The sequence below is a fragment of the Pelobates fuscus genome, chromosome 7 (genome assembly GCF_036172605.1).
Source record: "Pelobates fuscus isolate aPelFus1 chromosome 7, aPelFus1.pri, whole genome shotgun sequence".
Classification (NCBI taxonomy): domain Eukaryota; kingdom Metazoa; phylum Chordata; class Amphibia; order Anura; family Pelobatidae; genus Pelobates; species Pelobates fuscus.
Genome location: NC_086323.1, coordinates 34538706 through 34566561, shown reverse-complemented (window position 1 = coordinate 34566561; position 27856 = coordinate 34538706). Strand labels below are relative to the sequence as shown.

Genomic DNA, 27856 nt, shown 5'->3' with positions numbered 1-27856 from the left:
CTGGCCGCCTTAGCGCGGGGTCCTCACTCACAGCGGACGGCGCTTTCAAGATGTCGACCAAGAATTTTCGCGTCAGTGATGGTGACTGGATCTGCCCGGATAAGAAGTAAGTGTCTGGCTCCTCGAGAGCTTCGATATCACTGGCAGAGGGTTATCTACCCCAGGGCTGCCGAAAGCGCCCTCTGTAGGGGTATTAACAAGGAGCTCGGGCCGGGGCCTGCTGGCTGCGTGTGTCTCCTGAGGCCTGAGCTGGAGTAGGAAGACCGGGGGCAATTCAGGGGAGGTTATAGAGGGAACCAGGGCTGGAGTAGGAAGACTGGGGGCAATTATGGGGAGGTTATAGAGGGAACCAGGGCTGGAGTAGGAAACCGGGGGCAATTCAGGGGAGGTTATAGAGGGAACCAGGGCTGGAGTAGGAAACCGGGGGCAATTCAGGGGAGGTTATAGAGGTAACCAGGGCGGGAGTAGGAAGACTGGGGGCAATTATGGGGAGGTTATAGAGGGAACCAGGGCTGGAGTAGGAAACCGGGGGCAATTCAGGGGAGGTTATAGAGGTAACCAGGGCGGGAGTAGGAAGACTGGGGGCAATTATGGGGAGGTTATAGAGGGAACCAGGGCTGGAGTAGGAAGACTGGGGGCAATTCAGGGGAGGTTAGAGGGAACTGGGGGCAATTCAGGGGAGGTTAGAGGGAACTGGGGGCAATTCAGGGGAGGTTAGAGGGAACTGGGGGCAATTCAGGGGAGGTTAGAGGGAACTGGGGGCAATTCAGGGGAGGTTAGAGGGAACTGGGGGCAATTCAGGGGAGGTTAGAGGGAACTGGGGGCAATTCAGGGGAGGTTAGAGGGAACTGGGGGCAATTCAGGGGAGGTTAGAGGGAACTGGGGGCAATTCAGGGGAGGTTATAGAGGGAACTGGGGGCAATTCAGGGGATGATATAGAGGGAACCAGGGCTGGAGCAGGAAGACTGAGGGCAATTCAGGGGGTAGATTTATTTTTAATAGGTAAAAGGATGGGGAAAGGAACATAGTGGCCGTTTTACCATCTCAGTCTTAAAAATGTTATGCTTAAATGTATATTTTTCTAATGTCACTTGGTCGGAAACAAAACAAAGTATAATTTATTTTGTACTAGATCATCATAAACAGGTACATGGAAACAATGTTATATACTCCTGATATTACATAACTGTGGAATTCTTGTCTTGTTGATGTACAACTCAGTAGCAAGAAAAACGCTGTTGCTATTTCATTTACACAAAGTAACATTGTAGCACTCTTACAATTTATCAAAATGTAGTCCGTGCATACTGGTTGTATCAGGGATTACAAAGAGTGGCAAAAAGGGGCTCCAACACTCTATTTTGTATTATACCTTTCCAGATGGATGGATGAAGGGTACAACTCTCTAACTGGTATTGGGCTATGGCTAGGTTTTTGAAGGTTTATAGTGGTTAAAGTCTCATTGTTCCTAAGGTTTTACTAGGAGCATCTAGTGCAGCAAAAGTCCTTGACTATGGCTGCACATTTCCTGTCCCTATTATACTTCATTAAAACATGTATAATATGTAACTGTGACAAACTCATTCTGGTAGTTTGAGCTCCAGGTCACCTACACATTGTGCTTTTCAATAATTAGTCCCAATTTCCACTTTTAGCTTGGTGTATGAAGGCTGGAGGTCCTTGTTGTCATCTTTCCTCCCTGATTAAAACATTGTAACCCCTACGTTGCCCTCCCAGCACCCATCTGCTCTGCCTCTTTGTCTCCTCCTCAGGCCTTGGATCTAGTTAGGAAAATTTTGGCTTGGCTGCCAGTGATAGACAGAGGCTCCATCCAGTCTTTATCGCCCCCAAGGAGGCTTGGCTAAGCTCTGATGTTCAGGGTCAGCTCATTGGCTGAGAGCGTCAGCTGAATGGTCTGAATACTTCCTGGCAACATAATCACTAGAGTGGGCTGCTTGGAGTGTTTCATTAAGCCCTTAAAATGGAACAATTGCAAAATGTTATTAGGTGTATTTATTTACATCTGTAAATTCCTACATTTGTTTTTACAGGAATGAAGCACTCCGTTAAAAATGTATATGCACTTTAGTTAATATACCAAACAGAAAATATGCATGTAACATTTTTTTTTTTTTGAGGCTGTATAAAATATTTGCTTGCAATAGCTGCAGAATGTTTTACTTTTTCCCCACCACAGGTTTGTGCCTGTTCAATCTTGATTACAGTTCATTTGAAAGGCTTTGCAAAGCAAGTTCTTTGTACTTGCCTGCTTATTCAGTTATGCGCCACTGAGCTAAACTACCTGGAAGCAGCAGGACTAGCTATCTAATTGACAGCCAGGAAGGTGTAACAGGGTTCATTTTTAAAAGTGCTGATTTCTATTTAAATTTGTGTTTTTTTTTTTTTTTGTTTTTTTTTAACATGGGTGATGGGGGTGGGAAGAGGGCATACTCTTCACACTTAAAGCTCTATGGCTTACTGCAGTTTGTGTGCAAAAATAAGTTAATCAAAAGAGCACTCCAAAACATTTTTATGAAAAAATTCCTTGTTTATTTTGTAGGTGTGGGAACGTTAACTTTGCCAGAAGGACTAGCTGTAACAGATGTGGACGCGGTGAGTTTTTATTTTTTTTAATTCTTGTTTGGTATATAGATACATTATTGATGTCTCGACAGTTGGTATTTCTCACATGCTGCAATGGAGGTGTAATTTAGAGGTTTTGGTATATGTTGCTTGGCATTTAATGTAGATGTTCATGTCCTCACCATTGTTTATTGCAGTGGAAAGCACGGTGGTGGTGTTATGTCCAACTTCTAATAACGGTTAGGCCCAGGCACTCATTTTCTCTTGCTATACTACTCCATGGTTTCCTTTTAGATGGTCATCTTTATTTATATTTTTATGTATTAGAGCAGTCTATCACTGTTACTGTTTTTGGTAAGTCACCAGGTTTTTGGAAATGGTAGGCCAAAATATCTGAGTTTAGAAAAAATCTTAAATTTGGCTATTATTTCCAACTAGTATTTTAAACCAAAATGTTATATTTTCTGCTCAATTCTAGACAAAAACATGTTTTAGGGAATAACCCTGTGGATTCATATAATTGTTTTGGCTTAATGTATATGTTAACCAAATCTAAGAAAGTTACAAAACCAGAGCTACTTTATAAACTGAGATTAGTAAATAGTGAATTACTGCTCTATGTGGGATTCAGTGGTAAGTTTGTCAAGCATTTCTAAAACTAGAACTGTAACCATTATAACTGACTGCATTCATAGCAGCACCATTGCACTCAATACAGCAAATTCAATTTCTGCCGCACTGGATGGCTGTCTGAGCAGTGTTTGTAGCTGTATACATACTTACAGTGGCATCCATAGTGCTGAAGGGGCATGGGTCTACCTGGGTCAATAAGATGTTAACAGTCTCCTAACTGTGATTGGTTATGCTAATTTAATTTTTTTGTTTTTCTTCTTCATTGTATGCACAGAAAAAACAACTGATGCTAAAATGATGAAAGCTGGTGGTACGGAAATAGGAAAAACTCTTGCAGAGAAGAGCCGTGGCTTGTTTAGTGCTAATGACTGGCAATGCAAAACGTAAGTAATTTTAAATAATTCTAAAACAATGTGACTAGTTTGAATAGGAAGCGCACTAGGGCACTCCTAACTAGAGAGTGCCCTAGTGATTATGGTGCGTGGAGTGTTCTTTAAACAGGGAAACAAAAGAAATGTGGTTCAAACTAAAACATAACCTTTATTGAATCATAATTTAAAAAGGGCATAGGTACCCTAAGTGGGGAAAAAAATGATTAATTTAACACTCGACAATAAGCACAAAAATCCACAAGTAACTAGTGACCTCTAGTAAGATGTTAATATTGCATATGCAAGGAGTTAGATGATGGGTAATCTGATCTCCAAAGAGGTAGCACTATGAATACCAAGAGAGAGGTGTAATACTACTAACAGATTATGGAAGGTTAGATAAACACAAGCCCGAACTTTGAAAAGGTATAGCCAAGATGTGAAATTACCCAACCTTGAAAGGGTGGTTACAAAAAGAATATGGGTAGAAGGTAAAGATGACCCAACCTACTGGAGGTGGTTACACATGATTGGTTGAAATGTTACCAACAGGACCCCAACCCTAAAAAGCGTGGTTAAAGCATTAGACTCCACCTATATAAAGGTTGTTACAGATTGATTCCTCACATAGATAAAGCTTACTGTATAGTACATAAAAATCCAGAGTTTGAAGGAAAAACTTTTGCCTATATTGTCTGTAATAATATTTGTAATCTCCCTATTCACTAATTATTGACTACCCAATTAATTTTTCCTGTGGAACCCTTTGACCTAGTATACCAACATCGTGAAACCCCAAAAAACATTTTGCGCCATAGCACAAACATTTTAAAGGGACACTATAGTCACCCAGATCACTTCAGCTCAATTAAGTGGTCTGGATGCCAGGTCCCTCTAGGGTTAACCCAGCCTGCTGTAAACATAGCAGTTTCAGAGAAACTGCTATGTTTACATTTGGGGTTAAGCCAGCTTCTAGTGGCTGTCTTCCGGACATTCACTAGAGGTGCATCTGCAACTCTGGAGGCATATTATGCCTCCATCACGCAGAGCGTCCATAGGAAAGCATTGAAAAATGCTTTCCTATGGACACTTTGAATGCGCACGCGGCATTGCCGCGTATGCTCGTTCCGCTCCACTGACGTCGGCGGGGGAGGAGAGGTAAGGGAGCCTGGCGGTGAAAGAAGGTGAGGTGGGTTTTAACCCCTTCAGCACCACGGGAGGGGGACCCTGAGGGTGGGGGCACCCTCCGGGTACTATAGTGTCAGGAAAACCAATTTTGTTTTCCTGACACTAGTGATCCTTTAATTAGCAGAGTGTGATATTTTTTTTTGACACACGCACTGGCACATACACACAGATACACACAATGGCTAAAACATACCAATATATGTTAAAATGTTCTTATTGGCAGAAACTGTCCTGTTCGCTTACCTTGTGTCCAGGAGGATGGCTTGTTTGGGGCTCTGCTCCTGGCTGAGGCTGATGGGCGTGAGCATGCAGCAGCTCACTCCAGCCTCTCCTCCTTCCTCACTCCATTCCTCTCGCTTTGTGAAGCAAGGAGGAATGACAAGCTGTCACTCCCAGTTTTCAGATGCTGCAGGGGCTCAATCATGTTCTTAAAGAGCAGAAGCACCTGAACCGGCCCCTATTCAGCAATAATACCGATCAGGTGGCCCAAAGTGCATGGGTCACCCAATGGGCAAATTGCGTCAGATGCCCAGATTTTTTTCTCGCGGAACCCCAATTAGGAAACACTGTATTGAAATCCTTAGTGGGTTTACCAATACCAAAGTATTTGGACTTGAAAGTTGCTTCATCTGGTGTCGGTAATTGACATTTGGTATTTCATGAAATGCCTGTGATTACAGATAGGCTTCCACTAGATGTCACTAATCATTAAATTAGAAATGCTAATATTTATCTCTAAGGTAGGATAATAAGAGTAGGATACTCGTTCCTGAACACTTGTCAGCCAATCAATGTTCCCACCACTAAATAAAAACAAAAAACAACGAAGTGAGTAAATAAATTAGAAGAAACTGTCGACAAGTCAAGCGTGAAGAAAGGTAATTTCACTTCTTAGTATTCATGGTACTACCTCTTTGGAGATGTGATTACCGTATATACTTGAGTATAAGTCGACCCGAATATAAGTCGAGACCCCTAATTTTACCAAAAAAAAAAAATGGGAAAACGTATTGACTCGAGTATAAGACTAGGGTGGGAAATGCAGCAGCTACTGGTAAATTTCTAAATAAAATTTTATATCCCCCCAAAATTACATTAATTGAATATTTATTTACAGTGTGTATATAATGAATGCAGTGTGTGTGAGATGCAGAGCCTTGGTGGGGGGTGGGCATTTTTATTATTTTCTTAAAATTATTATTATTATTATTATATAAAAAAATTTTTTATATATTATATTTTATTTTTATATTTTTTTTAATATTATTAATATATTATTTTAATTCTATTCAAATTTTCATTTATATTTTTTCGTCCCCCCTCCCTGCTTGTTAGCTGGCCAGGGAGGAGGGCTCTCATTCCCTGGTGGTCCAGTGGATGGGCTGTGTAGGAGGCGGGCTGGCAGGAAGCGTTTACTTACCTTTCCTGCAGCTCCTGGCATCTCCCTTCTCACACCTCCGGTCCGGTCAGCTCCCTCTGTCTATATTATGGCAATGTAAGTTGCCATAATACAGATACTCACTCGAGTATAAGACGAGTGGGGGTTTTTGAGCACAAAAAATGTGCTGAAAAACTCATCTTATACTCGAGTATATACGGTACCTATTATCTAACAACTCAATGCTTATCTTTCTAGAGGTCATTAGTTACTTGTGACTCTTTTACTTGATTAGTGAGTGTATCTATGCCTTTTTATTTTTTATTTTTATTCTGATTCAGAATTTAAAAATGATCTTGTGGTGTACCATATATGAATCTTATTTACGTTTGTGTATTCACAATCATTGTTCTTCAAACAGGGTGGCAAAGTGTGCAGTCTTTCTGTTTGGGCACACCCCTTCTGCACAGCTGTGACTGCAATATTTGGCATATTTTTACATATTGGATGAACTATTTAGACATGTTATTGCATTAAAGCAAATTGATGATTTTTTAATTATTCCTCTTTGTCAGTTGTGGAAATGTAAACTGGGCCAGGAGATCAGAGTGTAACATGTGCAACACTCCAAAGTATGCCAAACTGGAGGAAAGGACTGGTAAGTGATCTTATATTTTTTCATTTATTATGTCTGTGAAATGTCTAGACTGAGACTGTTGCTTGGTTACAAAGAGGCTTAGCATGGGGCCATGGGGGTGACTAGTTGGGTTATTCACTAAAGTGAGTGCAAATTCAACATGAATTTCAAATTTAGGTTTAAAATGCCTATATTTAAAAAATAAAAAAAATACTCTAAGACAGCTATTTTCAGTTTGGCTACTTTGGCTTCAAACTTGGAAATTCTCCTTGAATTCACTTTGAATCCTCCATGTAGCATCCTGATCATTTTACTGCACACATTTAACACACTACAAAAAGCAGCCATTATGTTTTGATTTGCCTTTATGAATGCATATTTATTTCAGAGTTGGTCACACAGTTAAAATATTCAGTAGCTATCTGAACATCTTGAAATATAAGTATTTTGCCTACAATGCTTTGTTGATTCTTCGTGAAATATTGTTCCCTCCATTTGTATCATGTATGAACGTTAATCTTCTCAGGTTGTTACTTCTTTGTGTTCTAATTTATACATGATTAAATCTGGATTTTTTATTTTAATATTTAGGGTATGGTGGAGGATTTAATGAGCGAGAAAATGTGGAATATATTGAACGTGAAGAGTCCGATGGCGAATATGACGAGGTAAATACTTTTTGCAGTTTTTGGTGTTTTGTTTTTAAATTTGAAAGCACTTTCATTTAATAATTTTTCTGATGGCAGTTTGGACGTAAAAAGAAAAAATATCGTGGAAAACCACCTACAGCCAAGTCTGGACTGAAGAGTAATGAACAAGATGCTTGTCCTCCAGAAGAAGATGATGAAGAAGAAGAAGAAGGGGCTGATCTCTCAAAATATAAACTGGATGATGTAAGTAGTGAAGGTTTTGAAGTTGTTTGGTTTAATACACCTGTAGAGGCGTGGAATTTCTCATCCTATGCCACTAACCAGGTCTTAAAAGTTACTCGCCACTGCATTCCTAGTGGGTCCATTGATAAATGTATCCTCTCCAAGGCTTCTAGCATCATAACCACTACAGCTAATTTGAGTAGTAGTGGACAAAAAGATATCCCAGCAACCCGCTGGTCACATCCTAATGAGGACGTTTTTGAGACTTTATGGTATAATCTTATTTAACCCCTTAACGACGAGTGACGGACGAGGTCCGTCACTCAGGGGAATGCGTTAATGACGAGTGACGGACCTCGTCCGTCACCTGTTAAAATTAACCCCAGATCGCCGCGATCGTGGGGTTAATGGTGCTCCGGTCTGCCTCTGCATTAGAGGCAGACCGGGAGCACCGGATCGGGCTGCCCCAGTACATGTGCCCGCTCTGACAGCATGTCTGAGCGGGCACATGTGCTCTCTATACTCACCTCCGCCTCCCTGCACTTCCTGGTTCTGTGTGAAGTGCAGGGAGACGGATCTTCAGTGATCCTGCACCCTGGTGGAAAAAAAATAGTAAAATTTAAAATCCCACCCCCCTTTACCCATTTTAATAAAAAATATTAACCCCTTCCCTGCCAATTGATCACTGACTACAGTGATCAATTGGCAGGGATTACATTTTACTAAGATCTGATTTTTTTTTTTTTTAACCCCTGAGGGTTAATAATTTTTTTTTTTTTTAACCCTCAGGGGTTCAATTTATTTTATTAATTAATTTAAATATTTTAAAATTATAAATTTAGCTAGCTGGGGAGGGTGGAAGTTAGTGGGGAATTGGGGGATTTAGTATTACGCTAACTAGGGGTTAACGTTAAAAAAGTTTAAAAATAAGCTTTAAAAAGTTAAAAAATTAAGTTTAAAAAAAGTTTTAATAACGTTTAAGTAAAAAATTTAAAAAAAAAACCCTTTACCCAGTCCAAATAAAAATTAACCCCTTCCCTGCCAGTCGATCACTGCCTACAGTGATCAAAATACAGTTCACAGTATTATACTGTTCTAATTTTTTTTTTTTAACCCCTGACGATTAACTTTTATTTATTTTTTTTAACCCTCAGGGGTTAAATTTATTTAATTAACTAATTTAAATATTGTATAATTAAATATTTTGCTAGCTGGGGTGGGTGGGAGTTATGGGAAAATGGGGAATTTACTGTTAGTGCTGCTTACTGCTAGTTAGGGGTTAACGTAAAAAAAAAAGCTTAGAAAAATGTTAAATCTGTAAAAAAAAGTTTTACGAAAGTTTAGGAAACTTTAAAAAAATTAATAATCAAAACAAAGTTTAAAAAATAGTTTTAAAAAGTAAAAAAAGTTTTAAAGTAAAAAAATACATTTAATAACTCTCATTACCACTACACCTGGTACAAGCTAGCGGAAAAATGATCCCACGCTAAGGTTCAAAATATGCCTTTTGAAATACCCTGGGATGTCTTCTTTAAGAAATGGTATGGCTTTATGGGGTATTTGGTTTATATAGCCAGGTAAAATACTCTAAAATGGGACATGGGCACAGCGTAAAAATTCAAAATTGAAAAAAAAAAAATGGAATGGCTGTGTCCCAAATGTGCCCCTCCGATGTCCACATATACCTGGCAAAGGTACATACGGGGGTATTTTTGTACTCAGCAGACATAGCTGAGCAAAATATGAAGTATTATACAGTGGTAGTACACATATGGTTTGCAAAATATACTGTGCAAACTCACTTTGTGTGTCAAAAAGGCAGAAAAAAACGCTTCTAACCACTACACCTGGTACACGCTAGCGGAAAAATGATCCCACGCTAAGGTTCAAAATATGCCTTTTGAAATACCCTGGGGTGTCTACTTTAAGAAATGGTAGGCCTTTGTGGGGTAGTTTGAATTTAAAACCTGCAAAGATGCTTGGAAATTGCACATAGGCCCGGCGTCAAAATTCAAAGTTCGGTCAAAACTGATATGGCTTGGTCTCCTATATGGCACTGTAGCTTCACAAAATAGTGCCATAGACATACAATGGGGGTGTCCTTTTACTCAGAAGACTTAGCTGAGCATAATTTGGGGGGTTTGAACTTAGTGGCACGCATGAAATATACAAAATGCCCAGCAAAAATGCAATCCGTATGTAAAATATGCACAAAATTATTTTTTACCACAAACTTTGGCATGTAATGGTAAAAAAATGGGGTCATGTTAAGGCACAATATGCACCTTATGAGAGATACCCTGGAGTGTCTACTTTTACAAATGGTAGGCCTTTGTGGGGTTTTTTTGAACAGTCAAACTACTATAATACCCCAAATGGAAGCATAGGCTCATTAAATCCGTCTCTCAAAATTCTACTGTGAATACTGAAAAGGACCGGTCTCCTATATGGCACTGTAGCTTCACGAAATAGTGCCAAAGACATACAATGGGGTACCGTTGTACTCAGCAGAAGTAACTGAACACATAATAAAACTTTGTACAGGAATAGCACACACCAACTTTACAAAATACACACGAGAAGTTCTTTGTTATAAGTTTGTGTGCGAAAACCCCCAAAAAACACAATTTTACTCCAATATTTAGCAGAGGTTGGCGGTAAAATGGCTACGTAGAAAGTGTCAAAACAACCTTGGGTAAATAGCCTGTGGTGTCTACTTTATATAAATATATACTTTTGTGTGGCAATTTTGTTTTCTTTTATGGCTATTAGGCTTACAAGACAAACATACCAAATTCTAAAATCGCTCCACATAAAAAGTTTATTTTACTCCTTGTGCTTTGTGACCTGTAACTACCAAAAAAAAACTTAAAATCCCAGACACATTATATATTCTGTAATTCAGAACAACTAAATGAATTTATTTTTAATTACTTTCCTTAACCTGCACTAATTATGTACACATTATTATTGCAAAAACTGTAAAAAAAAAACACACAAAAATTCATATTTTTGCATATTTCTGTATTTTTTTTTAATAATAAATAAGCATTTATATATATGTGTTACATCAAATTAAAGCCCTTTCTGTCCTTTAAAAAACGGTATATAATATGTGTCGGTGCAATAAATTAGTAAAATGCAAATTGCAGTTGAACGCAAATAGCAAAAAATGCAAAAAAATGCCGTTGTCGTTAAGTGAAAGACAAGCTTCTGAAGCTCTGTCCTTAAGGGGTTAAGGACTGAGCCAAATGTACACGTTGTGAACAGAACAAAACGTAAACAAAACCTGGCATTTGCGCTATGTCTGTCCAACCGTAATTCACCTCTTTCATATTAAATGCAACCCCTCCTTATTATATATCATTTTATTCAGGGGAAACAGGGCTTTCATTTAATATCAAATATTTAGCTATGAAACATAATTTAATATGAAAAAAATGGGAGAAAATACATTTTGATTTTTTTTAGTTCTACATGACATTTTAACTGTCAATGTCATAATACGGTTTGCTTTCTCTGCACTAAAATACACATTTGTATACAGCAAAGTCTCACGTGTAAAACAGTACCCCCTATGTACAGGTTTTATGGTGTTTTGGGAAGTTACAGGGTCAAATATAGCATGTTACATTTGAAATTGAAATTTGCCAGATTGATTACGTTGCCTATGTGACCCTATGGTAGAATTTTAATGTGAAAAAAATAAAACACAAGCCTAATATTTGATGCTGTAACTTTTGAAAACACCTTAAAACCTGTACATGAGGGGTACTGTTGTACTCGGGAGACTTCGCTGAACACAAATATTTGTGTTTCAAAACCGTAAAAAGAATCGCAGCAATAATATCGTCCGTGTAAGTGCTGTTTGTGCGTGAAAAATGCAAAAAAGTCACTTTTACTGGCGATATCATCGTTGTAATATATTTTACTGTTTTGAAACACTAATATCATCTGTGTTTTAATGTATAATATATATTATATATATATATATAATGGTAAACTACACCTAGTGTGTATGTGTTATATATATATATATATATATATCATATCATCGTTGTAATATATTTTACTGTTTTGAAACACTAATCTGTGTTCAGCGAAGTCTCCCGAGTAAAACAGTACCCCCCATGTACAGGTTTTATGGTGTCTTGGAAAGTTATAGGGTTAAATATAGTGCTAGCAAATTAAATTCCCTATACTTTCGGCATGGGTTGTCAGGCAGGTCCCGCTAATTGTAATTAATTGGGATACCTAATTATGTAAAAATATTACATAAATATGTGTAGAATTGATGTATGTATGTATTGCGCTCACTCCCATCACTACTGGGCCGGCAGCAAGGACCACAGTACACATCAGCCCCAATATATAGTAAAAACCAAATTGATTGGAGAGTGAACTATACGAAAAAGAGGTTGTGACGTAATCAGTGCTATGTCAGAGGTCAGAAAACGTTATCTCAAAGTAGAGAGATTAACCCTGTGGAGTGTGAATAGTGAATGGAAAGTAAACTAATGGATTGCCGAGATCTGGAAATTCCCATACTCGAACATCCTTAAAATACAAGGAAGATCTATAGAAAAAGGAGGATAAGGGTGCCGCCCCAACATACAGATCTTATAGGAGATCTAAAAAGTAAATATATATAAACCAACATAGTAGATATCAGTAAGGGTAGCAGACCAATCCCATAAAGGGAATTCAAGGACCTAGAGAAATGCAGTCATCAATATCGAGTAACATATACGCAGTATACAACAGGCTTGAGTTACATAGTCTGTAAACACTAAAAAGAAAGAAACAAACAAAAAAGTTACTATGTTATCCTGATAAGGCTATTTGAACCAGCAACAATTGAACACAACATTATCTTTTCAAAATAAAACAATTCTACTATGTTGGTTTATATATATTTACTTTTTAGATCTCCTATAAGATCTGTATGTTGGGGCGGCACCCTTATCCTCCTTTTTCTATAGATCTTCCTTGTATTTTAAGGATGTTCGAGTATGGGAATTTCCACATCTCGGCAATCCATTTGTTTACTTTCCATTCACTATTCACACTCCACAGGGTTAATCTCTCTACTTTGAGATAACGTTCTCTGACCTCTGACATAGCACTGATTACGTCACAACCTCTTTTTCGTATAGTTCACTCTCCAATCAAAACTCTGCTCTACCGTATTTAAATCACTATTTTTCCCGCTATTCACTGTCTTGATAAAAGTCCTTCGTGGACTGAAACGTCGACTTGATCGTTTCTGAATGTTTGCACGTTTGCAAAATAAACTACATTGATTTTTTCAAAGAAGCCCTCTCGAGTGCACTCCTTTCTATTTGTATATATATATATATATATATATATATATATATATATATATATATATATATATATAATCACAATACAGTTGGAACGAAATAACACACATCTATATATTTTTAAATTATTTTAATAATTTTATTTTTTTACGTATTTACATTTTTATTTTTTTATATTGTATATAAATATGTGTGTGTTTATATATATATCTATATCAAATTACACGTAGACTGATACAGATTATAATTATTGTGGTGTGTGTGTGTATGTGTGTGTATATATATATATATATATATATATATCAAATTACACGTAGACTGATACAGAATATAATATATATATATATATATATATATATATATATATATATATATATATATATATATATTTGTGCTCGGAATTTAAATACGTAATGGATAGTAACTGTGAGCAAAGTTGGTTGTGGTGTGCCGAAACCAACGTACGAGTGGGCCTGTAAATAAAAGAGGGCCCACCAAGGAGAATGTAATTATAACAGGGTGTAGGTGGGTGGGAACAATCAGCTGAAAGGCAGAGGTGAGTAGGGGCTGGGAGTTTAAGTAGGGGACTTACTCCTCCCACAAATTCAGGCCTCCACAAGTTCAGGCCTTTTAACTTGTGCTCGGAATTTAAATACGTAATGGATAGTAACTGTGAGCAAAGTTGGTTGTGGTGTGCCGAAACCAACGTACGAGTGGGCCTGTAAATAAAAGAGGGCAAAAAGATAAATTCGAGAAATACACACTTTATTGCATTTTTTACAAAACCAAGTTGCTGAAAGCTTGGCGAAGCTCTTTCTCCGGCTGTGGAATATATGCAGTATATATGGAGGATTTCCACCGCCCCAGTCTCTTGATGATATGGACCGGTGTGTTAGTGCTAGAGGCTGCAGAGGCGGCTCTTATACGGAAGGAGTGCCTAGAGAATGCAATCGGGTTGTGTCCGAGCTTAGATAACAGAATTCTGATATGAACCATCAATTTTGCTGTGGTTAACGGGTGCCCTTGTAGTGTTAAGAGCGGAGAGTCCAGTAGGTGACCGTGCAGAGTTGACCGTAGGTGGTCTAGTACTTTTACCGGACACCAGGCATTATCAGTAGGGAAGAGAGGAATTATAGTAGGGTGTAGTGACCGGTTGGTTTTAGTTGTAGGGATCGAAAGTTGGTAGTGATCCTCTATTTTAGTGAGGTGTGATATTTTAAGTCTTAGCTTCGTATCTCCTTGACAAATTACGGTGAACTCTCTAGGTCTGAGAAAACCGTAGAAAGCGAGATATAAAGCAGATTTGATCACCGTATTTGTGCCGATGTCGAATGGGGCTGTGTCAAGGAGATTGCTAAGTGACCTGAAGATAGGCCCATCTATAGGTAATCTAATGGTAGAGAGTGGAGGTGAAACCTTTGATATTCCTTTCAAAACCTTTTTGACTGGGTATGAAGACAGGAAAGGTGTGTTGTTAGGAAAAAAAGGTGAGGCTGTGGTGCTGGACCCCCGTGAGATATAGTTTAATGGTGTTGTGAGAGTTTAAGGTGTAGGTGGAAAAAAGAGGCAAAAGCCACCATGGTTTGAATAGAGAAGTCACCTTGTAAACCGAACTCTGCTGTGAATTTATTAAATATATTAAGAGCCCTATTGTAAGTGATAGCCGTGTTTGGTGATAATGCTTGGTGAGTGAGTGCTCTAGCGTGGTTCAAGAGTGTGCTTAATCCAGGATTAGATCGTGGAACCGTGGTGTCCTGGATGGTTGTAGGTGAGCCGTTGGGAGTGCCTGAGAAAATGCCTGAAATTGAGAACGAGAAAGAGCGTCAGCGGCCGTGTTGTGAATACCCGGGATGTGAAAACAAACTAAGTGAAACTGGCCGGATGCTGCCAACCAGGTCAGCTTGCGAATCAGCCGCATGATGGTCAGGGAAGATGATCGCCCTTTGTTCACGATTTCGCAAGCTGCCGAGTTATCAGAGTAGCATTTGACTGCCTTGCCAGACCAGAGATGACCCCAGGTGTGTGCGGCCGCCACAATGGGATAAATTTCAAATAGTGCTGAGGTCTCTCTGAATCCTGGCAAGGCATCCGTATCAGTGAGCCAATGGCCCCTGAACCAGTGGTTCCCAAAAATGGCTGCAAAACCGGTATTGGCTGCTGCGTCTGTGTGGATGATGGGTGAAGAGGGGGAATAAACATGGAGATTCCATTCCAGTCCTTCAAAAACTTCCCCCACATAGCTAAGTCAGCCTTGGCGTGGGGGTCCAAAGAAACTGTGCCAGAGTCCGGAACTCCGTGCAGCAGGCAAAGGAGTCTGGATATGAAAGACCTTCCCTACGGAATGATGCGCATCGCAAAGTTCAGGGATCCGAGAAGGGACTGAAGTTCTTTTCTAGTGCAAACATCATTCCGTAGGAACAAGTCATCTCCCCTCTCAAACGTGACAGTTTGTCATGGGGGAGGCTAGCTCTGAGGTTAACAGAGTCCAGTTCTATCCCCAGAAAGGTCAATTTAGTTGTGGGGCCTATAGTTTTGGTTGTGGACAAAGGGACTCCAAGTGTGGAAAATAGTGCAGTAGTGCTTCTGATTGCTGTGGGTGAAGGTGACCCTGGCTCTATTAGTAAAAAGTCGTCGAGGTAGTGGATAACTGAGTGACACCTGGTGACGTTCAGAACCAGCATAGTGACTCTGCGAAAATGTCGAACAGTTTGGGGCTGCTTCGAGAACCGAAAGTGAGTCGTGTAGAGAAGTAATATTTCCCTCGCCATTTAACACCGTGTAAGTGCCAGAGTGAGGGGTGCATGGGTAGTAATTTAAACGCGTTTGTGATGTCCGTTTTGCTAAGCCAGGGTCGATTACCAGATGATATGATGGACTGTATGGCGTCGTCGATGGTTACGTACTGAAGTGAGAATTTGTCTGCTGGAATGAGTGCGTTTATGCTTGGAACAAAAGAGGAGTGCGGTGCCGATAAATCAATAATTAGACTTTTTTTTTTTTTTTTAGAATATTTGTGAATAGCAATACTAATGGGGTTAGTGCGCCAGGAGGAGAATGGTGAAGAGGTGAAGGGGCCGATCATGAAACCGTGATTTCAGAGGCAATGAGAGTGTCTATGGAGACTGGGTCTAAACGTGCTGACTGGAGATTAGGGCATTCTAGTGTACCTGGGGGAATGGCTACAATACCCGTGAGAAACCCTTTAGTGAACCATGTGGTGAGATAATCCACCAGATGATTAAGCCTGGGATCCCTTGTCTTGAGCACCACAGAGAGATCACCATAATTGAATGCCTTGTTCTCAAGTACATCCTGTGAGGCTATGAGCAAGGACACCAGACACACATCCTTCCCGTCTAGGATATCTTTCCTGATAGAGTCAGGGACGGAGTGTGCTGGTGACTCAAATGGTGTAATGGCTGTGCCCGGTGCTGGAGGGGGGAGTATAGGAGGGCATGTTGGTATAGTAGGTACAGCCGTGAAAGCGACTGGGACTACCGTGGTAGTACCTGGGGAGGAGATGGCGCTTTCCACCTTAGATAGCCTGCTATTGAGGGTATGTAGATTGGCCAAGATCTCTGCCAGGGTATCCTGGGTGGCCGTGCTGTTGCTTGGTGGTTGTCCTTGAGAGCTCGTCCCTGACCTGGGCTCGGGGGCTTGGTGAGTAAGTAGCCTATAAAGTTCAGCCTTCCTAGCTGTGGCCGGAAAGGGGATTCCCCTGAGCCTAAGCTCGGCCGTAATTTTGGGAATAGTCCATGCTCTCAAGGACGTGGGGGTTGAAAGAGTGAGTGATTCGCCTGGAGACCCGGGTCTGGTAGGCGTGAATGGAGTTTCTTCTGTCAATTCTTTGGTTGGAATAGGTTCTTGGGACATTCTAAAAGGAATGATTATGTGAAAGATATATTAGAAGGGGCGTAAGGTAAGTAGGCGGGGTATGTGGGGTGGTGTATATGGAAGAACTGGACTGTAATGCTAGATGCCAAAGCGAAAAACTTAACTGTTGAATGTTTGGATAGGTGAGGCCCTGCTAATGCCAAGTGGCGGTGAGAGGCTCTACCTATGATTTGGCTTATGACGTAGTTGCCACAGACGTGGTGGCGGGATGTTGGCCTCTCGGTGACAGTAGAGAGAAATCAAAACGTGTGGCCGTGACAGGTGAGGCCCTGACTAGCGCCCTGTAGTAGGGCATGCGAGGCTTGTAACTATGATTTGGGCGTGGGGCCGTACCTCCGTGTTGAGGTGGGGGGGATGGAAGGCCTCGCTGGGACGGGTTTTCTGATAGGGTGCGCTAAGGCATTAGCCTAGACCCTGTAGCCAGTTCGATTGTATATTTAAGGATAAGGTGAGAGGACTGGAATGTTGTGTAGATACTAACCTTGAATTCTTGCGAATGGTATCTGGAACCTTCTGGTGGTAATAAGTGTGTTAAGTCTCGTCTTATGCGGTCCTTGAGGAAGAGTCCTGAGGCTTTAAGACAGATGTTGACGTATTTATGCGTATCGTGGTGGCGTATGATTTGAATTGGGAGTAGGTTGTTTGTTAGGGGCGCAACGTGAGATCCTGCATTGAGGGATCTGGAAGGTTTAAGTGTGTGACTGGGCTGAAATAGATATTTGTGAGAAGGCTGGATGAGGCCTTGGGGTGACGATTGGACGTATTTGGGTATAGACGTAAGTACCTGAAGGTATGGCTGAGTACCGGGTCAGGTTTTGGTGTTTTCCGGAGCCTGATGGCTGTATGACCGTATGTCTGAGTAGAAATAATAGTAAAGAATTAACGTACCGTGGGCGTAAGCCTGTGGAAAAGTAGTAATGAACTTGAGACCGTGATAGGTTTTATATGAGGTGTAGTAACAAACGAGTTGTGAACTATACCTTGGTTTGACATAAAGAAATTACGTTTTGCAAAACGGTTTAACTGTGTAGAACCGGGGGAAGCCTAGAATACTGGAGCTTAAGGGTTAACCGAAGAAAAATTCCATAGTTAACGACAGGTGTGGAGGTAAGTAATAAAACCCAATATGTAAACATTTTAGGCCTATGGCTTTATAATGCAAAGTGATAAAATACAATACAATACCTGTTCCTGTAATAAAAGATCTTGAAATAAACAACTTTAGCGCAGAAAAAGCGAGAAACCGATGCAGTCTGTAAAGCCAAAAATGTGACAGCGTGATTATATGGAAAATGAATAGTACAGACGTTTATGCGCCGGATATTGTGTTTATAAACAGTATTTATTAGTATATGTGACAAAATGAAGTGTTTAATAGGTAAATATGTGTTGTGGCAAGGTCATAGAGGCTTTCTATGTTAGTAATAGATTGGAGTGCTCTCTATTCCCAGCATGATGGGGTTAATTGGTGGGAGTCACCCCTTGAATGTTATATACCAGGTGAATGTAATTAACCAGCACTAGGGTTTTAAAAGGTTAGCCTCTGAAGACATCAGAGAGTCTAACAGCTGGGAGAGAGGAGGCAGTTAAGCCTGAGACAAAGGTACTGTGTGAAACCTGCTTAAAGTGCTGTATTTCATTTTGTTTAAAACTGGGAACTAGATTAGCTGGCCAGTTGGATAGTTAGTAACACTGTTGTTTAGTAAGTCTCCAAGTTGGAGTAGGATTTATTTTCTTTTTGTTTTATTTTGTGGGAGAGCACAACCTTGTATATATTGTGGAAAGTGACAAACTGCAGTACTATTTTATCCTGACTGTTGCATTTGAAGTTTGTGACGAGCCTGGCCATCCTGCCACAGTGTATAGAAACCGTACGTTTATGATAGACGTGGATATTTTAAAAAGTAGTAAAACAAATTAACTGGTTAACATAGAAAGAAAATCACAAGGCAGATTTTTAAACAAGCTAATTATATCCCCAAACTGACAAAAAAGGTATCAGTAGCAATATGACCGAACAGGGAATATACGTAAAGAAAAGTAGAATTCGTGAAATAGAACTTAGTGCATACTGTAGCCTATTTGAATAAGAACTAGCCGAATATGGATTTAGAGCAAGGTGTTTGTTTTAATCGTACGAAATAGATTGGTCCTGGGTGACCAAACGGAAATAAGAGAATGCCCGTAATAATATTACTGTGTATATAAATAATAATAGATTCGGTAGTTTCCGTACGAATATGTAAAAGCAGTGATAAAGTGCCGAGCATTCGTCTGTTTTGGCGTGAACACTGAAATCGGTTAAAAAAGCGTGTATTTGTACGAATATGATAGAGGGAGCCTACCCCTACGTTTTTAGGCCCGAACGGCGGGAAATAGCGGGGCGCTATTTCCTACGCCTAACTTACGTGAACGTGCCGGTCTCGTGACCGGAAACCGGGTACCTTGACCGGGAACCGAGTGGAAGGCCTCAAACGGACAGAGGACTGGTCAGGACGTCTGACTGCTGGAAACAGGAAAAAATTCTGGAGGGAAGCTGGACAGGAAGTGCTGGTTGCTATGGGGACAAAACAATCAGCTGAAAGGCAGAGGTGAGTAGGGGCTGGGAGTTTAAGTAGGGGACTTACTCCTCCCACAAATTCAGGCCTCCACAAGTTCAGGCCTTTTAACATATATATATATATATATATATATATATATATATATATATATATATATATATATATATATATATATATATATATATATATTATATTCCGTATCAGTCTACGTGTAATTTGATATATATATATATATATATATATATATAATATTCCGTATCAGTCTACGTGTAATTTGATATATATATATATATATATATATATATATATATATATAATATTCCGTATCAGTCTACGTGTATATATATATAATAGTAAACTACACCTAGACAGTGTGTATGTGTTTATATATATGTGTGTGTGTGTGTGTATATATATATATGTATGTATGTATGTATGTGTGTGTGTGTGTATATATATGTATGTATGTATGTGTGTATGTATATGTGTGTATATATATATATATATATATATATATATATATATATATATATATATATATATATATATATATGTGTGTGTGTGTGTGTGTGTAAATTATTATTTTTTGCCCCTGCTGGCAATGCCTGAGCCAGCAAACCCCACCATGTGATTGTGAGGTCCTCACAAGGACCTCACTCTCACATGGCCTGGAGGGCGGGGGGGTAAGACCGGGTAAGTAAGAAAAAACGGAGGGCGTACAATTACGCCTGGCGGCATTTAGAGCCGCTTAAAATAGGGCGTAATGGTACGCCCTCTGGTCTTAAGGGGTTAATAAGAAGCTGAATGCCCTAGGGAGTGGATTTAGCCATGCCATATCACAGATGACCTGTTTGGCAACACCATATTACCTTTAGGACTACTTGTGGCCCTCAGTGACGAAGACTGTTTGTATGGAGGGACATTTTAATTTTTACAACTTTACATTTGTATTTAGGATGATGATGACGACGACGATGATGATGAAGAAGATGAAGAAGGGGATCTATCAAAATACAATCTTGATGCCAGTGAAGAAGAAGATGACAGTAAAAATAAGAAACCAGTGTCTAGCCGTAAATCTCATTCCCGATCGTCCCGCTCCTCTTCTCACACAAGCTCAAGGTCTAGGTCCAGGTAAACGGGTACAGATCAAGGGTAAAGCCGGGAAAAATGTCAGTATCTACTTTAACTTTCTTTACTTTTATATCAATATGTTTTATGTCATAATGACTTGGCTTTATTTACACTCAAATGTTTTTGTTTTTAATTTTTTTATTTTAGTACTTTTATCTTTGGCTGTAGGTTTTTTTTTTTTTTTTTTTTTTATCCAATAACCTCCTGCAGTACCTTTCAAGAAAGCATATTCATGTCAATTATTGGCAATGTTTACCTTTAAAATTCTCATGATCTACACTCTCTGTTTTAAAGGGAAACTGTAGCTGAAATACCCGGTGGTTCTAAATGTAGAATCATTGTGTGCGGTATTCACTAATTTCATTAAATGTTTCCAGCCCTCAGCAGAAACTAGAGCTTCAAATTTCTTGTGAACTACTTCATGGGACTGGAGAGGCCATTTATATTGGCGTTCTTCTTGCATTGCCTGCACTAACATGATAAAAAAAAGTGCACATTTATAAAATTGCCATTTACTTGTTGGTCCAGTGTTCTAAAAGGTGCCCAGGAATAATATTGTCCCGTTTTAGAACTGTGGATAGATAGGATCACAATATGTAGTGTCCGGTCTCTGGTGTCCTTTAAACAGATGTCTCTACATGCTATCATCTTTCCATCCTTATGCTGGCAATCAGGATATTGTGTGCAAGTGAAAGAAGGCTGCAAAGCTGATTCTTAAGCTGCTACTGCACAGTCGGGATTTTTTTTTTTTTTTTCTCCATGTAATATGACCGACAGGGGAACGTGGATTGTGCTAGTACTCCTATCTTGGCAGCCATTCTGAACTGACACCATAGGCTTGTTGAGCTGAGGGTTATCAAAGAACTGGTCACACCTCACTGATGGGCTTGTGTGTGTGTGTGGTTTATTTTTATTTTTTTTTTATTTTTTTTATATATAGCATTATTGCATGTAGCTAATGAACTACATTTGCTAACATTTATATATTGCACAATGGGTAAATAATTGACAGCTTATGTACAAAATGATCTTCATAACCGCTTGTATAGTGTGTTCCTACAGAGATCACTGGGCAATGTGTTCTGAATGAAACTGCCTCCCCCCCTGTATTTTTTTCAAACCTTACAATAATAATGAAATGATTTGAAGGTAATCATTAATATATTGTCATTTTGAAAAAGGGATGTGTAATAAAGAACCTTGTGTGATATTAGGTGAATTAAATCCCACCATTATCTCTTTTTAAAGCGTGTGCTTGTAGTTCTTAAAAACAAATCTTAAATTGGTAAAATACTAAACTTTTGCTGTGCTATCTGATGGTCAAACTGTGTGCTATTTATCAGTATTGAATTCACCTAATTGTTAATTTTGTGGTTGCTGATATTTTTAGTGTAATCCACATAAAATATTTTATTGAAACACTTCTAGTTTCCAAAGGTTTTTAGTCATTTTAACATTTGCTAATGACTTGCATGACTCCTTTCCATTTTTCTTTTTCTTTTTTTTTTTTTTTCTTTTTTTTAATAGTCCGTCCACCTTTTAATTTTTATTAGAGTAGAATTTAGACAATACTGCCAAACTTATTATGTCCCGGTCAGCTTACTGCGGCACTGTTACCCTCCACCTCAAAACAGAGTATGTTAAAAAAAAAAAAAAATTGAATCTTTATGAAATACTAATTTTTTGGAATTTTGCTTAATATCCTATCCAGTCAAGAGATATGAGGCAAATTATTTAATATGTATGTGTGTATGTGTATTCTCGTGGGATCCTCCACAGACCTCAATGCTAAAGTCTTGCACATGTGTGAGAGTTCAGCAGTGACGTCTGCTCCTGGCCCTGAAGTGCCGCTAGCTGAAAAGGACATGCTGGGAGAAGATGGCGACGTCGGTGAGGGACAGGTAAGTAAAGCTCCCCTTTGTCCACCCCAGTGCTCCCACCTCCCCGTCGTGTGGCTTTTGTAAAGTGACTTTAATGTCCACTGATTATGTTGAATGTTTCACGTTTGTTTGTTAGCCGCTATTTCTTAATCCCTAATTTTTTTGCAGGAGTTGTATTCATAACAATTTTAAAAGGACACTGTAGGCACTATAACAATTTTATCTAATTGAATTGATTATAGTGCCTCTCGTTCCTTGGCGCTGTCATTTCATTCAGTGTTAAACCAATTTAGAGCATCAATGGCTTCCCACAGTTTGGCCCCAACTGCAGGTATGACTAATCTAGAGATTACGCACTACCTTATTCATACCAATTTATTCTATCAATGGAAAGCTGAAAGAGATCAACTGATACTCTCAATAAACCACTGCCACCCATTGCTGCTAAGGCTAATGTCTCTTCATTAGCCTGAGCAGCACAGAGGGGACCGGCTGCTAGGGACTCTAGTGTGGCATTAAAACTGGTTTAATGCTGTACAGAAGGAGAGAGCCTGGGGACTCCCGCAGCCAAAATAGCTTATGAAATAAATCCGGTATAGTGTTTACAGTTTCCCTTTAAGTCAAGCTCTGGCATATTTTTTTTTTTTTTTTTATAAACATAGTCTGTTTTCCCAGCTGTAGACGTGTAACAAATAGTTCTACGTTGTATAATGTTTAAGCAATCAGTAGAAGTGGAAAAATCTGCCCCATGTTGTTTCAGGTCCCGATCAAGAAGCTCTTCCAGTTCCCGCTCAAGATCTCACACCAGGTCAAGAGAACCTTCTAAATCTCGTGGGTCGAGATCAAGGTGAATGGGGGGTAGCACTCTCTGATGCAAAAAGAGAGCAAGTTTTCCAGGTTCTCACTAGGCCAGTGTATGACAGTCCACTCCATTTGCAGCTTTTTAGAACCTTAAAAGTGTTGCCTTCTAGCAAAGCTTAAATTTGCCAAGTTGCATAATTATTCATAAAGAAATTGTATAATTGACCATTTAAAAAGAAAAAAAATAGTTTTAATCGGGAATCCATAAATTCAAGCAGGTTATCTCAAACCTACTAATAATCCAGTTTATAGTAATAGAGTGAAATTAGGGCAATAGGTCCAAAAAGATAATCCCATAATGAATTTGCTCAGGTTGTCATAAAAGTGGGAACTAGTGACAACTAATATATTCTTGGATTCTGCCCTTCTGCAGAAATGTGCAAACCTTCCACGCAAATACACTTCCTGCATTCATATCCACTAGCACTCCATGCTGGGGACAGATACAAATCCAAGACAAACTCCTTGCCTTTGTGGTGGTAAAGGAACATTAAGGCCTGTAGTGTAATGTTTTAAAGCTCCTCTGTTACTTGTGGGTTTTTTGGTTGGCAAAGACTCCACCAAAGTATGACATGTCCACTTACGTAGCCTGGGAGAGACAGGAATATTTAAAAGCTCATGTAAACCTCTCAAATTGATTAGTTTTAATTTCCTGACTTTTCTATGTAACGTTTAAGGACAATTTTCCACTAAAAATGTCTTTCCTTCGTTTTTTTTTTTTTTTGTTTGTTTTTCTAACACTCTATTAAGGGAAAAAACCTTGAATGTCTGGTTGTCAGGTCAAATTAGCATTTCATATATTGTTTATAAATTGGTACCTCTGAGGGAGGCAACGTGTATATTAAAGGGGAAGTATTGTTTTTTTATTTTTATTTTTTTATTATTATTATTATTCCTAAAGGGATATTCCAGACCCCTAAATCACTTTAGCTTGCTGTAAAGCTTTGTGTGGACAGTGTGTCCTATTTATTTCGTTTAAAAAAAGTGCAGATTTCAATAGAAACTGACACTTTCATAAATTTAACTGGTTACACACCCTTGACTTTCACACAGACCATACATCCTGTTACTTTCTGGTTTGGTTAGCTCAGTGGAGATAAACTCAAGATGCAGCAATCATTCAGAGCACCTGCCTTGCAAAGATTTCTCATTGAGTTACATTAGGAAGTCTGTGATTGGACAGCCACAGAAAGTCTGGCCGGGGTTAGAAGGGGAAGGATTGCAAAGGCAGAACTGCACTTTTGCAAGCTGTTTTTACATATACCGCAATGAAAAAGTGCATAATTAAAACCATGCAAATTTTCATTTAGGATATACCTACTAAACAGTGATTTTTGTTTTGTATTTGGGCACTGGAGTGTAACTTTAATGTGAAAATGGAGTTTGTATGTTAACATATTCCTATCTGCTACCTACGCGGGTCTTTTCTGATAACTGCACACAGCTTGACATTTTCACTGGCGCAAAAGGTTTAGCTATTTTACCTGATACGTTATTTAAAAGTTCAGAAGTGTAAATTAATTGTATTTAACACTGTTTCAAAATAATTTTTAGAGAACTGATTAACTTGTTCTTGTGTTTTTAAGGAAATAATTCCTTTTTGTTTTATTACCATAGTGTTTATTGACTGATTTCCTGCATTAAATCTTATTCATTTTTAATCAATAAAGATCCAGCTCCAGGTCCCAAAAGGACTCTCGTTCTCCGAGAAAAAGATCTTACGCCAGTTCCCGATCTTCATCTCCTGAGAGAGGCAAGAAGAGAAGTCGCTCTAGATCCTCCTCTGGTGACCGCAAAAAAAAGAGATCAAGATCACGGTCTACAGAAAGGTTTGGGTTACTGTAGAATTAGAAAAAAGGTTGTTTTTGTGTTCATGTAAAATCGGAAATCTTGGGGATTTTTTATTTTTTTTATTTTATTTTATGTAAATGAAGATTTGTTAACATAGACATATAACTAACATATTCAGTATATTTACAGCGTATTATCTTTCGACCTCTGTATTTTCGTTGTAACAGTTTTGTCAAAGTTGCACCTAGCAAGCATTTTATTTATTTTATAAATACAAAATTTTATAAGTTCTTGCGGGATTTTCAATTCATTTAGTGTTTGGTTTTTTTTTTTTTGTTTTTTTTTTTTTTTTTCTGTTACATTAAACTTATTCCATGCATGAAATATTTAGCCAATACCTAACCAATGGGTGCTTTTATTACAAATTTTTGTAAAGCAATAGTGGAATAAATGATCCATTAGATATCTGCTAGTTGTGGTTTTGCGGGTCGGTTTCTGAACACATATGTGTGTTCCCACCCCCCATCCTCTCCATTTACCTATCTGATTAGAAGTTTGACACATAGTAGCAAACACACTTGAAACCGCTTTTGTTTGTTTTTTTGTTTTCACTCAATCCGTTGCAAACTTTCTGATTTGTGTTTTGCAGACGTCGAGGTTCATCGTCTGGATCATCTCATTCTGGCTCCCGTTCTTCGAATTCCAAAAAGAAATAATACACTTTTAGAAAAACCAATATCAATTCCAGTGTAATGCATGAGGCAACATCAGAAAAAAATAGTCTTATCTGATGAAAAGTGGCAAAAAAGATCAATTGATAGTAGAGGTGCATGGTCTTTGTGCTTCCTCAGCTACAACTGCAGCAAGCTTTTCCATATAACAATAGCATTTTAAGCCATAAGAAAATGTTTTTTACCCTTCTGTTCTTGGAATACAGTGCAACAAATCGCCATTGCCTTTCCTTTATCCATTTTTTGTTTGTATAATTAATAGCATGACGTGAAATGTGAATATTTTTACAATAATTAGTGTGCCCATATCTCCAACCCCATTTTCTTTTCTCTTAATTTTTCTTCCTTATGGCTTAAAATGCTTTTTTTTTTTTTTTTTTTTTTTTTTTTGGATCCTCCTCAAAACTAGATTTATAAATGTTGCAGGCCTATTTGTTCTAAAGAAAATGTATATCAACTGGTGGTATTACAAGGTAAGTATTAGGTATTTATAATGAGGACAGAAACAAAGTTTCATGACTAAATGCCCAGAATGAACATTTTCTTTTTTTTTTTTAAAAAGGATCATCATGTCTACCCAGATTTTAGAAAAAAAATTACATTTCAGTTGTCCTGACCAGGCCCCTCATCCTACATTTCTGTGCTACGGGCATACTGTCTGAACTCTTGCATATTTTCATTAAATAGTGAGTTGATAGTTTTGCAATTTTAGCCAAAATAGACCAGTTGGGGGATCTGCAATTTATAATTTTTGGAGGATTGCCTCTTAACTCTTCTACCCTGGCCTAAATTTTGGAAATATATCAGCTTGCTCTGTGAAGAATTCATTTTTTTTATTACTTTGTCCTTTCATTAATCTCTGCCCTCCCCCACACATAGCCAGATGTCTTTTTTGATCTGTATTCCTACCATGAATGTAACTTGTCACTCAAAATGTAAATTGTACTTGTGCCTATCGCTACTTTAAAAGCTACTCTTTCAAATCTGTGCAGAACTTCTTAACCACGTGTTACTAGAAGCCATCAGTAGTCTGTCCATCTTTGTATACAAATGTGTGCTGACAAGGTGAGCGTTTTTACCATTCTATTACAGAGGACACAAGCATTTGTTGAAAAACTCAATATTATTGTTTTGTTGGGTTTAGCAAAAATGTAATTCATTTTTTGGGGATTTCTTTTCTGTAGACAATATGTAAATAAAGAGAAACTGACTCGTGTACCCAGCACATTTTGTATCTGTATTCTATTAAGTGGGGATCAGACTCCAAATATCCGTCATTAAGATTGTAAGTAATTTCTCTTGCAAGCATTTTATGTTCTTATATTACTAAACTTAAAGAGAAACTATATAGTCCCCAAAACCAGTTTAGCTTAATGAAGCAGTTTTGGTGTATAGATCATGCCCATACAGTCTCACTGCTCAATTCTCCTCTTGACTAGTGTGTCTGATTGCCTTTCAGCTTTTTCTAACTGGATGGCTGCCCACTTCCTTAAGCTCAACTTTTCCAAAACAGTCTCTTCCTCCCTCAAGTGTTGCTACTCCCGTTTGTCTCCCTTCACGGTAATGGTGCTACCATCAGCTCCACTACGCAGGCTCACTGCCTAGGTGATCTCTTTGATTCCGACCTCTCCTTCACCCCTCATGTCTAGTCTATTGCCAAATCCTGCCGTATCCATCTCAAAAACATTGCGTGCATCCATGCCACTGTCCTCTCTCGCCTTGACTACTGCAATCCGCTTCTCAGTGGTCTTACTTGCTCCCCACTGCTGTCTATAATGAATGCAGCAGCGATGCTCATCTTCCTGTCTGCCCGCAAGCACCTCCCATGCCTTACGCCTCTCAGTCCCTGCATTGGCTTCCTGTAAGATATAAGGCTCAATATAAAATTCTGGTTCTTGCTTTCAAATCTCTACATAATGCTACTCCCACCTATCTATCCTCCCTAGTACACAAAAATGTCCCATCTAGGCCCTTGCGCACTGCCGAAGACTTGTCTATCCTTTGTTCGTACTCCCACC

General features: G+C 38.9%; 1 protein-coding gene across 3 annotated transcripts; it reads left to right on the top strand.

Annotated features, from left to right (window-relative positions):
- ZRANB2 (zinc finger RANBP2-type containing 2) lies at nt 1-26458 on the top strand. Of its 3 annotated transcripts, none has more exons than XM_063427914.1 (10): nt 1-106; nt 2561-2613; nt 3491-3599; nt 6729-6811; nt 7382-7458; nt 7537-7683; nt 20397-20575; nt 23216-23302; nt 24987-25145; nt 25757-26458. In XM_063427914.1, the coding sequence occupies exons 1-10, from the start codon at nt 51-53 to the stop codon at nt 25821-25823; spliced, it is 1017 nt and encodes a 338-aa protein (XP_063283984.1). In that variant the 5' UTR covers nt 1-50; the 3' UTR covers nt 25824-26458. The 3 variants fall into 3 exon arrangements, with proteins under 3 accessions (XP_063283984.1, XP_063283986.1, XP_063283987.1); XM_063427916.1 differs by having other exon boundaries at nt 7537-7684; nt 20404-20575; XM_063427917.1 differs by lacking the exon at nt 23216-23302.
- Nucleotides 26459-27856: the final 1398 nt, after the last annotated feature.